At 32.5% G+C, this 14,973-nt stretch overlaps 3 protein-coding genes across 3 annotated transcripts; 2 read left to right on the top strand and 1 right to left on the bottom strand.

Moving 5' to 3' along the window:
* The first annotated feature begins 253 nt into the window (after positions 1-253).
* LOC100791378 (bifunctional riboflavin biosynthesis protein RIBA 1, chloroplastic) lies at positions 254-4,569 on the top strand. Its single transcript, XM_003532556.4, has 7 exons — positions 254-405; positions 614-965; positions 1,083-1,304; positions 1,702-2,024; positions 2,632-2,761; positions 3,486-3,782; positions 3,987-4,569. Exons 1-7 carry the CDS (start codon positions 359-361, stop codon positions 4,254-4,256), a joined length of 1,641 nt encoding a protein of 546 aa, XP_003532604.1. The 5' UTR covers positions 254-358; the 3' UTR covers positions 4,257-4,569.
* A 3,505-nt stretch (positions 4,570-8,074) lies between these two features.
* On the top strand, positions 8,075-8,753 carry LOC100819551 (classical arabinogalactan protein 1). Its single transcript, XM_003530977.5, has one exon. The coding sequence runs from the start codon at positions 8,153-8,155 to the stop codon at positions 8,561-8,563; it is 411 nt and encodes a 136-aa protein (XP_003531025.1). The 5' UTR covers positions 8,075-8,152; the 3' UTR covers positions 8,564-8,753.
* A 2,605-nt stretch (positions 8,754-11,358) lies between these two features.
* On the bottom strand, positions 11,359-13,500 carry LOC100305915 (uncharacterized). The gene is made up of 5 exons (NM_001400846.1): positions 13,128-13,500; positions 12,950-13,018; positions 12,420-12,502; positions 11,779-11,981; positions 11,359-11,656 (listed from the first exon to the last, which is right to left on the bottom strand). Exons 1-5 carry the CDS (start codon positions 13,334-13,336, stop codon positions 11,579-11,581), a joined length of 642 nt encoding a protein of 213 aa, NP_001387775.1. The 5' UTR covers positions 13,337-13,500; the 3' UTR covers positions 11,359-11,578.
* Between the last annotated feature and the right edge of the window lie 1,473 nt (positions 13,501-14,973).

The raw sequence follows: 14,973 nt of genomic DNA, 5'->3' as shown, positions 1-14,973 counted from the left end.
GAAAAAAAATCCAATAAAAATTTTGAAATAAAAATATTTAATTAAAATTTATTCAACCTTGTGATAGTTAAAGTCACACTAATATAAATTAATTAAAAACGTGAGATTTATATTTATTCAGAAAAAAAAAACAGTGCAATAGTTATGCAAGTTTTTTTTTTATTTATGTATAAGAATAGTTATGTAAGTTAATGTAATAGTATAATTGAATCTTTCTGATATGTAAATGATTAAAATAAAATAAAAATTAATGTACACTAACTAACGGCAACGGGTAACCCTTCCATTATTTTTTGGCTGTGTGTTTCTTCCTTCTTTTTTACGCATTCAAATTCGCTGAAACCCTTCGACACAACCAATGGCTTCTTCTCTCAGTCTCTCCACTCCTCCTCTCTATCGCCCTAGGTCTGTCAAAACGCTACAATCAAATTAAGACTTGTATAATTTTCAGATTGTGAATTGAATTGAGTTTAGCATATACGTGTGTGTGGCTGTGGATTCAATCAAGCATGTTCAATTTCTGATATGCTGACCTTGTGTGTGTGGTATTCAGTTTTGGATGTCAAAATTGCTAATTTTACCTTTATTTGTTCTGCTCTTCTATTCAATGTAGAGTATGCAAACATTTCAAATTGTTCAATGGGTTACATAAGTTCTCATTCAATGGATATGGGTTGGATTTGGCCGTTGTCCTACAAAACTCTAATGCTGCTGGCAGAATTAGAGCTACATTAACATTTGGAGGAGGAGACTTAGGATCTTATCTGAAGAGTTCTGATGTTGTGACCAATCGTTTCGGAACTGGGACACAGTTTGATGCGGTAGCGTTTGGAACGCTGGGAGCAGACACAGCAGTGCCAGCAGGCAGTGGTTTTTCTGATGATGAATCCGAGCATGATTTCGATAGTCCCACGGAAGGTTTTGCTTCCATACCGGAGGCCATCGAAGACATTAGGAATGGAAAGGTTGTTTTTACTTTCCCTCTATTTTTGTTGGGTCTATCTTTTTCCGTTTAGTGCTGGGGAGGTTTATAGTGTGAAAGGTTTTGGTTTTGCACTTCCGAACTAACATTTGTGCTTCAGATGGTAGTGGTTGTAGATGACGAGGACAGGGAAAATGAAGGAGACTTGATAATGGCGGCACAGTTGGCTACACCTGAGGCTATGGCTTTTATTGTGAAGCATGGAACTGGGATAGTTTGTATAAGCATGAAGGAGGAAGATTTAGAGAGATTGGAGCTGCCTTTGATGGTGAACAGTCAGTATAACGATGAGAAACTTCGCACCGCGTTCACTGTGACAGTGGTATGTACAATTTGGCGCCCTTGGATTTGCAATTTAGTTGGTTGAGAATTCAGTGCAACTTCATTACATTTAACGTCTTTTATCTCCAAATATTTTAGTTAGGGTCATTACATTTACCAGCATTGCATCATGTCAACAAAGATTATTGAAATTTAATGCACGTTTGCTTCCCTGTTAAAAATGTGCTTATTGAAATATTGTTTACATCCAAATCAATGAAAACCCCAAAGACTACAAAGGGAAGCGCCTAAACTGAAGTGGATCATATTGTTTAGAACCTGTATCCAGACATGTGGTTAATCATTTGTTATGTTGTGGGAGGAATTTTTTTTTGGTGCGATTCAGGAATTTATTCATGTAATTTTATATGTTTTAACACTTTACCTTGTATTTGTAGGATGCTAAATATGGTACTACCACAGGGGTGTCAGCTCATGATAGGGCAACAACAGTCTTGGCCCTTGCATCCAAAGATTCACAACCAAGTGATTTCAACCGCCCAGGCCATATCTTCCCACTAAAATACAAGGAGGGTGGTGTGCTGAAGAGAGCTGGACATACAGAAGCTTCAGTTGATCTTGCCATTCTTGCTGGTTTAAATCCTGTGGCAGTTCTGTGTGAGATTGTAGATGATGATGGTTCCATGGCTAGATTACCTAAGCTTCGCCAGTTTGCAGAGCGTGAAAATTTAAAAATTGTATCTATTGCTGACTTAATAAGGTCTGCATTTACATTTCATGGAAGATTTAATAGAGGTCATTGTATGCATGTTTATGATATCTTTGAAGTAAGCTTTCAACTACAGATATGATAATTTAAATACCCTAAGTTGCGTTTCAATAAACGTCACTGTATGCATGTTTATGATATCTTTGAAGTAAGCTTTCAACTACAGATACGATAATTTAAATCCCCTAAGTTGTGTTTCTGTGATAGTTTTTGGCTTTTGAGATTACTATCAATCACTTACAATGATTGCTTATGAGGCATATTTGATTTAAACTTTTTTTTTTAATTTTCACTCAATGGATTTTTCATATAACATTATAAAATTGAAAATTTTTATTTTGTTTATATTCCATTATATGTCCCTGAGTTGAGTGTCATTAAACAACGAGGTTTCTTTAGGAACAGTTAGAATTTTCTCGATGGCTATTTGGTTTTATGCTATTTATTTATTTTGTTCCTTACATTCCTACTTTCATCCCTTTCCACTTTCACCCCTCCCCCTCCCTACCAAACACAGCATAAGTCTCCTTTCCCTGATTCTGCTTCCTGAATACTTTTTGTTGTATAGCAGAGAGACTGACACTTATTTTTATTGCAGGTATAGAAGGAAGAGAGATAAACTAATAGAGCGTGCTGGTGCTGCACTAATACCAACAATGTGGGGGCCATTTGTAGCTAACTGCTATAGGTCACTTTTAGATGGGATTGAGCATATTGCTATGGTTAAGGTGAGCAATGCTTGTGTTTATTTTGAACTATAATATGTAGCAACATGTGTGAATATTCTTCATAATTGAACTGAATGATTTTAAATAAATAGATGAGGGAAACAAAATATGAGAATGGAAAGCATACTGATATGGTAGAAACAACATGATTTAATTTCACCTGGCAGCTTCTTCTATGTTAATCATATTGCACTGCAATATAGCCTAACTGCTATGCTTCAATCCCACCGTTTTTTTGGAAGGGCAGCTTGATATTGTCAAATTTCTTTATGTCTGTAAAAATTAAAATGACTTATGACTTATAAGTTGTTTTTAGCTTATTTCAATAAGTTTCTTAGTGAAACTTATCAAAATACCCTTTTTTTTAGCTTATAAGCTTCATGATTGAATTCATGGCATATGCTCTCATGCAATGAAAGCTTATTGTATAAGTGCTTACTTAAGTTATTTATATGTATGGGGACCAACATCATAATCAAGGTAAACTTTAGGGATTAAAAATGTATGTAAACCTATTATCATTTAAACTAAAACTTTCATAATTTTTTTCTATGGGGATAAATTGATGTTTAGCCTTATTTTTCACCATTTTGCCTTCAAGGATTTCCAAAATTGGCATTTTTTTAAATGATTGTGAACTTTTCCCTTTTAGATCTTAACATTACTTGATTTAATAGTAAACTTTTAGCCAACTATGTGATTTTGACTGTTTATTGATTAACAGGGTGACATTGGGGATGGACATGATGTTCTTGTAAGGGTACACTCAGAGTGTCTCACGGGAGACATATTTGGCTCTGCCAGATGTGACTGTGGAAATCAGCTTGCTCTTGCAATGCAACAGATTGAAGCTGCTGGTAGAGGTGTTTTGGTTTATCTTCGTGGACATGAAGGAAGGGGTATTGGCTTGGGCCACAAACTACGAGCTTATAACCTACAGGATGATGGACGGGACACCGTTGAAGCCAATGAGGAGTTGGGATTGCCTGTCGACTCAAGGGAATATGGAATTGGTGCACAGGTAATATACTTATGGTAAAAATAGTCAATGACCGGAAAATTGAACATGTTATAGTTAGTTATACGCTCTTGATTCTTTCACACAGTCACACTTTATAGTTTATTGTGATTTACAATGATATGGAAGTTCATTGGCATGCTATACTTGAGGTTTTTATTTTATTGCATCGAGTCAAAAAGTTGGAATTTGAAATTGTACTTGCAGATTTTGAGGGACTTGGGTGTTCGATCTATGAAGCTAATGACGAACAATCCAGCAAAATATGTTGGGCTCAAAGGTTATGGTTTGACAATTTCCGGTAGGATCCCATTGGTATCACTTATCACAAAAGAGAACAAGCGATACTTGGAGACCAAACGTGTGAAAATGGGTCACGTATATGGCTCGGAATTTAACAGCAAATTGAACTATCAAGACAGTGGCAATGGTAAAGTCAATAGTGATGATGATTCTAATGCTGCTCCTGGCTTATAAAGCTGCTTCTCTTCTGCCAGATACACAATTTTATGTCACAAACAGCAAAGAGGAAGTGTAGATTTCGGTGCTGCAGATGGATTTATACAAAGAGAATCAGGATGCTACTCGTGATTTAATTTTTCTAATTCATTTGCCTGATTTTTCTTCTGGCAGGCTCTATTAATTAGGCTTCCTCAAACATTTGTCACTCTGAAATTTTATCGAGTGCCATGTAATGTATATCATAGATGATAGATGAGGACATTGCCTGGACAAATTTGACTTTCTTATTTTTCTTTTTGTATTCATGATATATAAAGGTGATATTCCACATATAATGTAGATAATTTTTCTATAAATTATGTGGTAGGTCAAAAGAACAACTAGGGGTATTTTGGTCAATTGCAATGTAAAAGTAGATTAAATTAAGTTCCTATAGTTTGATGTAATTAAATTAAATAAAAAAATACACATGAAGGAATATTAGCAACTGAGACACGATTGTGTGAGGCGCATAAATAGCAAATAATTGCTGTCACAAGGAGAAATTATTAGGGCATATAGCTGTTGCAGAATTACATCTGGGAAAAAGAGATCATTGGAATGAAACCAATATGCAACAAAAAGAAAAGGAGAAAGAGAAGTTAGAACAAGAAGTTTGACACTTTGACCAGAAAGTTAACCACAGGAGGCATGCCACTAAAAAGACGTTCCCTAAAAGACGCTAACTCAATCAATAACACAAGACTAATAATCAAAACATAACAAGATTACAATACTCACAAGTCACAAGTCAAAAGTCAAGATGGATACTATCCATTTTTATTTGTTTTCTATGCATGGTAAATTTACTTTTACAACAATTATTTAAAATTCATTTCAACTATAATTTATAATTAAACGATAATATAAAACTGATTTTCCCTACTAATACATAGTCATTAAATTCTTAATTTTTATATATTTTAAAGTTTAGCTTATGGGAAGGTTGTCCATTTGTTTTCTATTTATATTGTTTTTTGCTTTGTGCAACGATAATGGAAACATATCAGTCTCGGTACCTAAGAAACTTTGTTTATCATGCATTATTCAATTACATCTAGCACAGAAAATAACCATTTAAAAATTGAGGCTAAAATATTTGAGTTACTAATTGAACAGTCTTGTATATAATCTTTCGTTTTGGTAACTCAGTGGATGGAATCTGGTTGGACAGCATCATTTCGTGACAACAGCTTTCCAAATTCCACAATAATATATCAAGACTTGCTTCCACGCTGTGCTGTGAACCACAGCATTATCGTTAAAGGCAATATTCCAATTGTCCATATGATTTCAGCAACAGGGTCCAACCTAGCATATACCAAACATGCTGCTGCTACACATTTTAGTTAAAAAGGCTTATTTATGTATGCTTCACTTCTCTTTCAGCTGGATTAGCATAATATAAGACTGATTTTAAAAATAAACTCTTTCCAATCATCACTACTTGTATGACGTTGCTACTTGCTACCTCGTTTTCTTGATGTGAGATAAATATATCTAAGTATCTCTAAACAACTTAAATTTAAAGATTTTTTTATTATTTTAGACCGTAATAAACTCCCATTATCATGTTTAATTCCTACTAATAAAAAAATTGTAGAATCATTTCTTTTCCTATATTTTTGTTATCAAAAAATATTTTTTATCCAATAAATTATCATCAAGAATAATGTAAGGGTAATTTTGCAACATCAAGAGAATATTTCATTACAATGGACACGTTTAAAAACTGCTGAAATTTCCTCCTTTGTTCAATTAAAACACCGGCTTGCAAGTCTTTCGGTTTAGCAAAGGTATAAAGAAAAAAAAAATATCTGTATTTGAAAGATTTCGATGAGCTTAATTGTTCTAGGAGGACAAATTTGCACAAATACGAGGACGAGGTGATACCTACGTAAGAAAGAAAAGTATGTAACATCATCATCATATTTTACATAAGATTCTTTATGTTAATGAAAAACATTATAAATAACCTTTTCCTAACAAAATTTATAAATAACCTAATAACAGAGCTTTTATTTTTAAAAATGATAAAAGTCAATCTGATTGGCCAATACCCAACATCAGCAAACCCATTCAATTGAGTGGTTCGATTTATTCTTCCCTGATTCTTTCTGTTAAGTTTCCGTTCAACAGTTACGAGAAAGAAAAAAAAATAGAGACAGCTTTAATTGTTAATTATTACTCTTGTGAAAACAAAGGATGTGGTCCCTCGCCGTTTTGGAACCGACTCCGACATTGTCGCCGAAACTTGTTTCGACCGTTACGACTTTCCCTAACGAGCTTCCATCCAACGCTCACCGATTCATCCCCTCCTTCAAACTTCTCTCCACGTGGACGGCCCTGATTCCAAGACAGCTGGACCAGCTTGCACGCCCTCATTCACCTCCCCGCGTGTCGTGTCGTGTCGTGTGCGGTGTGTTACCCTTCACGGCAACTCAACTCAAGTACTCAACCTTCTTTTCCTATTTACATCCTTTTTTATTACTGTTATTATTCTTTTTTTGCATTTGTATTTAGGTTAAAATGTATTTTTTTTCTTCTATTTTTTTGCATTCGTGATTTTAATATTTTTATTTTTTAATTAAAATATTTTATCTTTCACTTTTAAAAAATTCACTATTTTAGTTTTTCTATTTTTAATTGAGACATTTAGTTTTTCACTTTTAAAATTTTTATAATTTTAATCTTCTGGATCAATTTTAGATTTATTGATTACATATTTTTTAATAAGTTAGATTTGTTAGCAATTAGATTATTATAAAAAAATTGTCATGTGAATAATGAACAAAAGCATGTTAATTAATGTTTACCTTATACATGAATTAATGTTTGAAATTGGATACATTACTAAAATCATCAATTTTTTAAAAAAAATAAAAGAAGAAATGTTTCAATTAAAAAATAAAAAACTAAAATCACCAACATTTTAAAAGTGAATGATAAAATATCATAATTAAATAAATGGAGCGACTAAAAGAACAAATTTAAAAAAATAGAAGTGACCAAAATTATATTTTAATCTTATATTTATTACTAATTAATTAAATATGTAAAAAATAATATATCAATAACCATCAATAACATATGTCATTTAATAGAGTAATTTAGGATTTGAATCTTATATCTTATATGATTAATAAAGAAAATACTTGGGCTACTGCACTCATGATTTTTTTCACAAAAATTTGTTATTATTTTCGATGAGAATAATTTTATTATAATATTATGATTAGAAAATAAAAAATATTGTAATATTTTTAAATATATATATATATATATATATATATATATATTTATATCAAATGTCTTATCCACTAAAAGTAATCCAATCGAATTGAGTAGTGAATAACAAAGTTTTTTAATTTAAATATTTAATGTTGTTAGATATAAAAAACTAGATATTGAAACCTTTGTTAGGTTGAGATAAGTCCAAGTCAATTAATTCACGCATTTAGATTGGTGTTATAGTAATAATTAAGTGTGTACTATTTGACCCATTTTATATTTTCATGACTATTGATAAACTGTAATTAGTCTTACACCGTGTAATTAAAAATTTAGATTATTTTTGTTAGTTCTTACAAATAATATCATTTTTTCTAGTTTCTGAAAATAATTTCTTTTTCTGGTATTTTATTTTTATTTATTAAATATACTTTCCCTTGTAGTCTAGAGGCGCAGAAGGAATAAGCACCGTATGTTAAACCGTGATAATCATTCTCAAAACATCAACGGTTCCCAACGACTCGTCTCCACGCGGTTACGCTTCTATAAATACCCTCCCTACCCTGTGTTTTCTCTTCACTACACACTTACATTTCTCTAACACTTCACAATCTCTGTTTCAGCTTTCTCTCTTTTCTACAATGGCTTGCACCACCGTCGTGTTGACGCTAGTCGCCGCATTGTTGGTAACCTCCGTCGTGGCTCAGTCTCCGGCGTCCTCACCAGCTCTGTCTCCAAAGCGCACCCCCGTCGCCACACCTCAGAAGTCTCCCTCGCCGGCGATTTCTCCCTCCGCCGTGTCGCCGTCGTCCTCTCCTCCCGCTCCGGTGGTGAACACTCCGTCTCCGTCACCAAACTCAGTCGACTCTCCGCCATCTCCTCCGCAGTCTCCGTCCGTGTCACCAGCCGGTGTTCCCTCCGTCACTCCTTCAGCAATCTCCGCTCCTCCCACTGGAGCACCGGCTCCCTCTCAAAACGGTGCCGCTTTGAACAGATTCACTGTTGCTGGATCTGCTGCTGTTGTGGTTTTCGCTGCGGCTTTGCTCATGTAGAGAGACTAGAGAGGGTTTCGCGGAGTTTTATTTTTTATTTTTTTTATTATCATCGTTTGCGAACGAACGTGAATTCTAGTACTTCATTTTTGGTTGCTTTTTTCATGCAGTGTGAGGATTCATTCTTTCCATTATTTTGTCTATTGTATTTATGATGATGATGAATGATACTACATTTTTATGATCTTAATTTTTGTTATTTTATTTCCGTTTTTATTTGTAATTTATAATTAATAACTAATATTTACAGTCTTAATTTCGTATGGACATAACCTAAACTCATGTCAATTTAATTTGTTTTGGGATGTTTAGTTGGATGGATAGATTGAAGAGATCGATCAAGATAATAGAAAATGGGAGAGACTTGCACAAAAAATAATTTTGATTTTTCATTATTTCCATTATTTTGTCTGTTGTATTTATGATGATGATGAATGATGCTACATTTAATCCAATTCATGCGATGAACTTTGAAGCATTTGAAAGGAAAACTACACCCCCTAAGCCTAGTTAATTCGTGATCTAAATGTACCACTGAATGATTATGAAAAGAGATCAATTTTTAATTTTAATTTTTATGCATTAACGGTCTTTAAATGTTTATATCACAAATAACTTATTAGATTGATGATTTGAATGGAGTTCAAATCTTTTAAGTAAGCTTGGTCAAATTCCACAATGAAAGTTAATCATATTATTAGAAATAACTTAGATGCAATAAATTAAGATTTTAGATTGCGCCATGAATCTAAAAAAAAAGAGTGAGAAAGTAATGTTTGCTAAAGTTGTGAGAAGAATCAAATCTAAAGTAGAAAACGGGGCCATTGTGAGGAATCATATGCAATGAACGTCGTGGTTCATTTTCGTTTACTTTTTTTTTTTCTTTCTCTTTTGAAAGTTTGGTGGAAAATTGAATGAGACAAATGATACTTTGGAGGGCTAGTTCCACACTTTCCCTTCTTTCATAGTGTAAATTTCGCCTCACTTTCACTCTCACTGTACGATGAAATTAAAATTGATGCATTATAGAGGTTTGGTTGGTTACAGTCCAAAACACAAACAAGATAAGATCACATGTCTAAAGCGAAGTGACGAAGCACGAAATGTACGACCATATTAACAAAGGACTAGTGTTTGTGGCTGTATGCCCCTCCCCTTTGCAAAGGACATGGGAAAGAGTATCCATTCATTTTGAATGGTATGTACATTGTAATCTTAGGGTGCCCATGTATCATTATTGATGGATATGTTTTGGAAAAGGTAATAAGTATTCTTTTTTTTTTTATATAAGTTAATCTTTTGTGTAATGAACTTTACTCGTATGTTTAACTCATATTTGGTGCGTACCACTCAAACTAATAATAATTCAAATGATTAAATTGCCAAACTCGTAACCTGATCTCTAGATTGATTCAATCATTCTTAACGAAATTAAAAAGTGAACACAACAAAGAACTAAAGCAAGTTGAAACGCCAGGTTCAATTATTGTATGAAAACAGTGAGAAAATGTAGTGAGAATGTATGAATTTAATAAGAAATCAGTGGAAAATATAATAAATGAAATAATGTGAGAAAAAAAAGATAAAAATATCTATTAACAATGGCATAATAGAGACATGAACATATTCAATTTAAGGGTATCTCTTTTTAAAAAAAAACATAAATCATGATATCAATTCAAGTATATCTATTAAAATTGGATGAATAACAGAAAATATTAAGGATTCATTTGGTAGAGAGAAAATAATTTAAAAAAAAAGTAAATTAAGGTAAAAAGAATTTAAATTAAAATAAAATATAAAAGTGAGTTTTATATTATTTCAGTGTCTATTTTTTTTTTTTCAATCTCTTTCTCTTTAAATAAAGACCCCCTAAAAGAAAAAATTAAAGAGAAATTGCCTGTTGAAGCTGGCACTGACATTGTTGGTTCTTTAAACTTTCCTACGCGGCTGAAACGTGAAAAAAGCATAGTAATGTATGTACTGTAATCAAGGTGTCCATCAACAATTATTTTCTTACCAACTTCAAGGAAACAAAACATGGTCCCAACTCAAGAGTTTCTTCCCATTTTGTTCTTAAAATAAGGGCTGCTATATCATCAACGCTCTATCCTCTGGCTCAATTGGTCCCCACCTTTTCACACCACCCCATAGAATTTACTAGCCCAATGGATCTGTTAGAATGTTTTGATGGAATTATATTTCGTTTTAAAAGAAATTTATTGAGACAAACTATTTTTACAGATTCATGATAGTGAGTATGGGAAATTATACGAGTTACTATGTCCAAGCTCTATAAAGAATAAAATCTTTAGTATATAAGTCTCAAATAAAAATTAGTTTCATTGATTCAAAGATTTAAAACTTATAACAATAACTCAATATCTAAATTCAGAAAAAAAACCTCAAAATCTCAATTGTGATGGTTACAAAAACTATTTTATATTTCATAAATACTACCATTTTTTCTGTCCAAATCAGAAAAAAAGTTAGACATTTCCTTAAATTACACTTTTCTCCTCGAAGAAATTAACATAAGATGCATTTTAGTCAATTTTAATATAAAAAATCTTTCAAAAAATATTTTTCACTTTTTGTATGACTCTTAACATTATCCTTTACTAATTCTGAGCCCATAAAACTTTGAGACTACAAGAAATCAAATTAAGATTTTGATTGAAAGTTGAAAGTCTAAGAATAAGTGTGTTCAAAAACGTCATTTCAATTTTCTTCCTGACGGTGAAAAAAGTCAAAGAAAATGACAACACTTACTACTATTTTTATTTTCAGAAAGGTTTACTCACTACTATTTACATCATGCTTGTTTACAGTAAAAATAAACTGAACTATAACTCATATTAATCTTTTAAGAAAGAGAAGTGTAATTGTTTTTTATTCACCAAAAGAGAGAGGGTGTATTGACTGTATTCTACTCTAACTTTTACAGTGATAAAGTGGACCAGCAACTACATACACAAGAAAGTAATTTTTACTTCGGCATGAATTGTTCTGAGGTTACATCTTCACAATCTTGTCAATTACCGGTTCAACAAAGGCTTCTAAATCATCCAGGTCATTCTTGAGTTCTTCAACCTGTGTTTCAAAAACCAAGTTAAGCAAAAATAATCAGCTCTCATTTAAAGAATAATTAATTTTGGTGAAGCCATGTGATTTAATATTAGTAGTGGTGGTAAATAGTAATAATATATTAGTACCTTGTGTAAGAATTCTTCAGTTAACTGAGCATCATGTGCTGCCTCTTTTGATGCACGTTCTACCACCAAAGCTGCTTTCCTTAATTTACCATCCTCAGGAAGCATCTCTGCTACATCTTCAGATACCTTTTCTGTTACCATTGCCACTTTTTCTACCATTTTTGCCACCGCTTCAGCCTCTTCAACCACAAACTCTGCCTCCACTGAATGCACATTTTGCCCCCACTTAACAAACCATGTAATTTGTTTTGTTTGAACTTTGGATAATAAACATTTATAGAATAAGAAAGTAAAATGAATTGAATTCGTAAGCTAAAATCAACTTATAGAAGTTCTCTTCTAATTTCTTTCAAAGTTGGAGTGCATAAGTTAATTTTAGATTAGGGCAAGTCGCTCATTCATTTGTTAGCAAGGGCGTCTAAAATTCATGTTAGTCTTTAAAGTTTTGATTATGTACCCAATTGTATTGATCATCTTTTTGAATGATATTATATAATTTCAGATTATGGTTGATTCATTTTATCTTGTTATTTTCTGTCTGCAGTAAGTGCTTAAAGAGAAGTATATCCAAATGACATCTAAATATCGAAAAATTGAGAAATTAGTTTGACTGTTAAATGTTTCATGTGCATAAGATATACCTTCTACTATCTGTAATTTTTTCCAGTAAGGTTTCCAGAAAGGTAGCAAGAGAGAAAGTACCATGCCCAAAACCCATCTTAGCCTGCATGTTCATAAATAAATGCTCATTGAATGTTTTGCACAGCTATTATTTCCATTCAATGGGGTTAGTACTCCCAATCCTCTCTTTAATTTTAGGTGAACTTCCAATTAAAGGTAGATCAATGAGTTAGTTATCTTGATGCAGCTAATTTCATATTTGAATATCCATATCCCCTAATTCAAATCATATGTCCCCAAATTGTGTGTCCATCCCTGTCCCACCAATTTAAAAAAAAAATTGGCATTTCAGTTTTTTTATATTGTCTTAAAACCAGATTATTTTAAATGACATGTAACTCATTTATTGGTGGGATAGGAACAGGAACACGACAGGTGATTTCCATATTCTATGTAAAAAACTTATTGTGTCTCTGAAATGGTTAGTTTGGTATATTCAAATCAATAAATAGATCAATAGCAGTAGTAAGGGATGTTAGCTCATTCATACCAATGAGAGAAGGTGAGGATTTTAGAAGCAGGTGCAAGAGCTTCAGCTTGAGGCTTCACATCCTTTATTCTACAAGGTCAAAAACAAATTTCAGCATGTAAAATTCCGCAGTGAGTTAGTGAGATTAAAATTAATTGAAGATAAATGGCAAAATGAATGTTGTGGGTAGTTTAGGTACCCTTTTGGATTAGTGCTTGGGTTGATGCTATTGGTGCTATAGAATTGCTGACCAGGGTGCATCCAATAACCTCTTTCAGTTCTAGCAGCTGACACAATTGGTCTGTTTCTCTGTAGTGCAACATAGTTTGATTGATATCTGCTGGCACGAATTACATCAACAACACCTCTGAATTTCAGAGTTATCCATGATGAGCCTCTATTTGACATATTGAAACTATTTTCAATTTCTTCACAAAAGTTGGAATGAGAAAAAGATGATTGATCCTTGCTAGAGGTACTTCTTGGTACAAAATAACCAATTCAATTATGGAGTTTCCTCGCTTTTCCATTGGTATATACATGTGTGATTGGTTAGTCTTGCAGGCTAAAAACACTAGGAGGGATAAGAAATTAAACCAACGATTTGAATGTGAATTTGGTTGCTTCAAGCAAAGTTGTGGCCTTAACAACGGAAACGTACGCGCTAAGTGTTGTATGTGTCATGTGTGTTCCTTGTAAGTTAGTTCAACCGTCTGGCTTTGAAGGTAAAGAGTATTATTTTATTCTCCCTTTTGGCCTAAGTAGCAAAAAATTGGCCTTTTCTTTGGCCAGTATTTTGGTTATCTTTTATCTATATGTGCTTCTTCCTAAAATATGCAACAAAAACATGCAAAAAGGGCTGAATGCATGAAAAACATGAAAAAAGTGAAAATAGCAAGCGTTGATTTGTGGGATCGAAGCATTGCTCTCCCCTTTTCACTTATTTTGAGATTTGATCGTTATGTTTGGACTTAGAACATGGGGGCAAAGAGAAATTTTGTATGAGATTTCTTTAATTTTTGGCCTGCCTCAGTGCTACAGGAATATGGACATACTATAAGCTTTGAGATTGCTTTAACAAAATATCAAAACAATAACTAGTTGAAATGGATAAGTTGATTTTAACTTAGGAAAGAAACTCTTACATTTGTTATTTTCTATTTTAAACAAACAAACTTATAAATTAATTAAATAATTTAAATTAACATAAATGACTTCCCAAGTACATTATTCGTACTTTTGTTCATTTTTTGTTGAATGAAATGTGTACTTTTTGCTTCCGGTGCTTGTGTTGAAAAGTCATCGAGAAGTTGTTCTAACATGTGTTTATATATATAATAACAGAATATTACCAGTGGCACGGCATCTAGCTAGCTAGTAGCTAGCCATTTGACATCGTATTTTTTATTTTTTATAAACAAAATTTTAAGTTATATGGTTGTATGTTTATAACATGACTTTTATAGATCTAGTAGTGAAATAGATTGCAGTGAAATAGTTTTTTTTATTCGTTATTTTTAAATTTTATTTTTGTCTGATCAAAATGGCCTGTGAGATATAGACAATTTCTACACAACTTTCCTACCAAACAACTGTAAAATTGCTTTTGTCCCTATAAAATTTGTCGACTTTTCCAACTAGTTAAATTTGTAGCTTGGTTGGCTTAGCTAGGCCATTTCAAGTTAACAACTTCCGCAAGTTATTATCCGTTGTTTCTTTAACAGCAATATAAAATAGAACAAAAAAAAATCTATTACTCAATGCAATGTATTTGTACAGTGTTAATATTAGTCACTGAAGCACGGACCACCACATAAGTAAATTTAACATCACACTCTAACCTAAAACTTTAAGGTTCAGATTTATGAATTTTATCTTTCATTTATATGTGGTTCAACTTTTTGACTTCTATCTGATGAAGACTTCACTTTACTTGAAACAATTTTATGACTTTAACATTATTTTTTTAAAATATTAATAAAATGTAAGGATACAAAGTTGTTATTTATGTTCATTTAATAAAATTTATAGTTATTGGATAGAAG

The sequence above is a fragment of the Glycine max genome, chromosome 8, assembly GCF_000004515.6.
Source record: "Glycine max cultivar Williams 82 chromosome 8, Glycine_max_v4.0, whole genome shotgun sequence".
Lineage (NCBI taxonomy): Eukaryota > Viridiplantae > Streptophyta > Magnoliopsida > Fabales > Fabaceae > Glycine > Glycine max.
The sequence above is the reverse complement of the archived record's forward strand: the minus strand, read 5'-3'. Positions and strand labels throughout refer to the sequence as shown.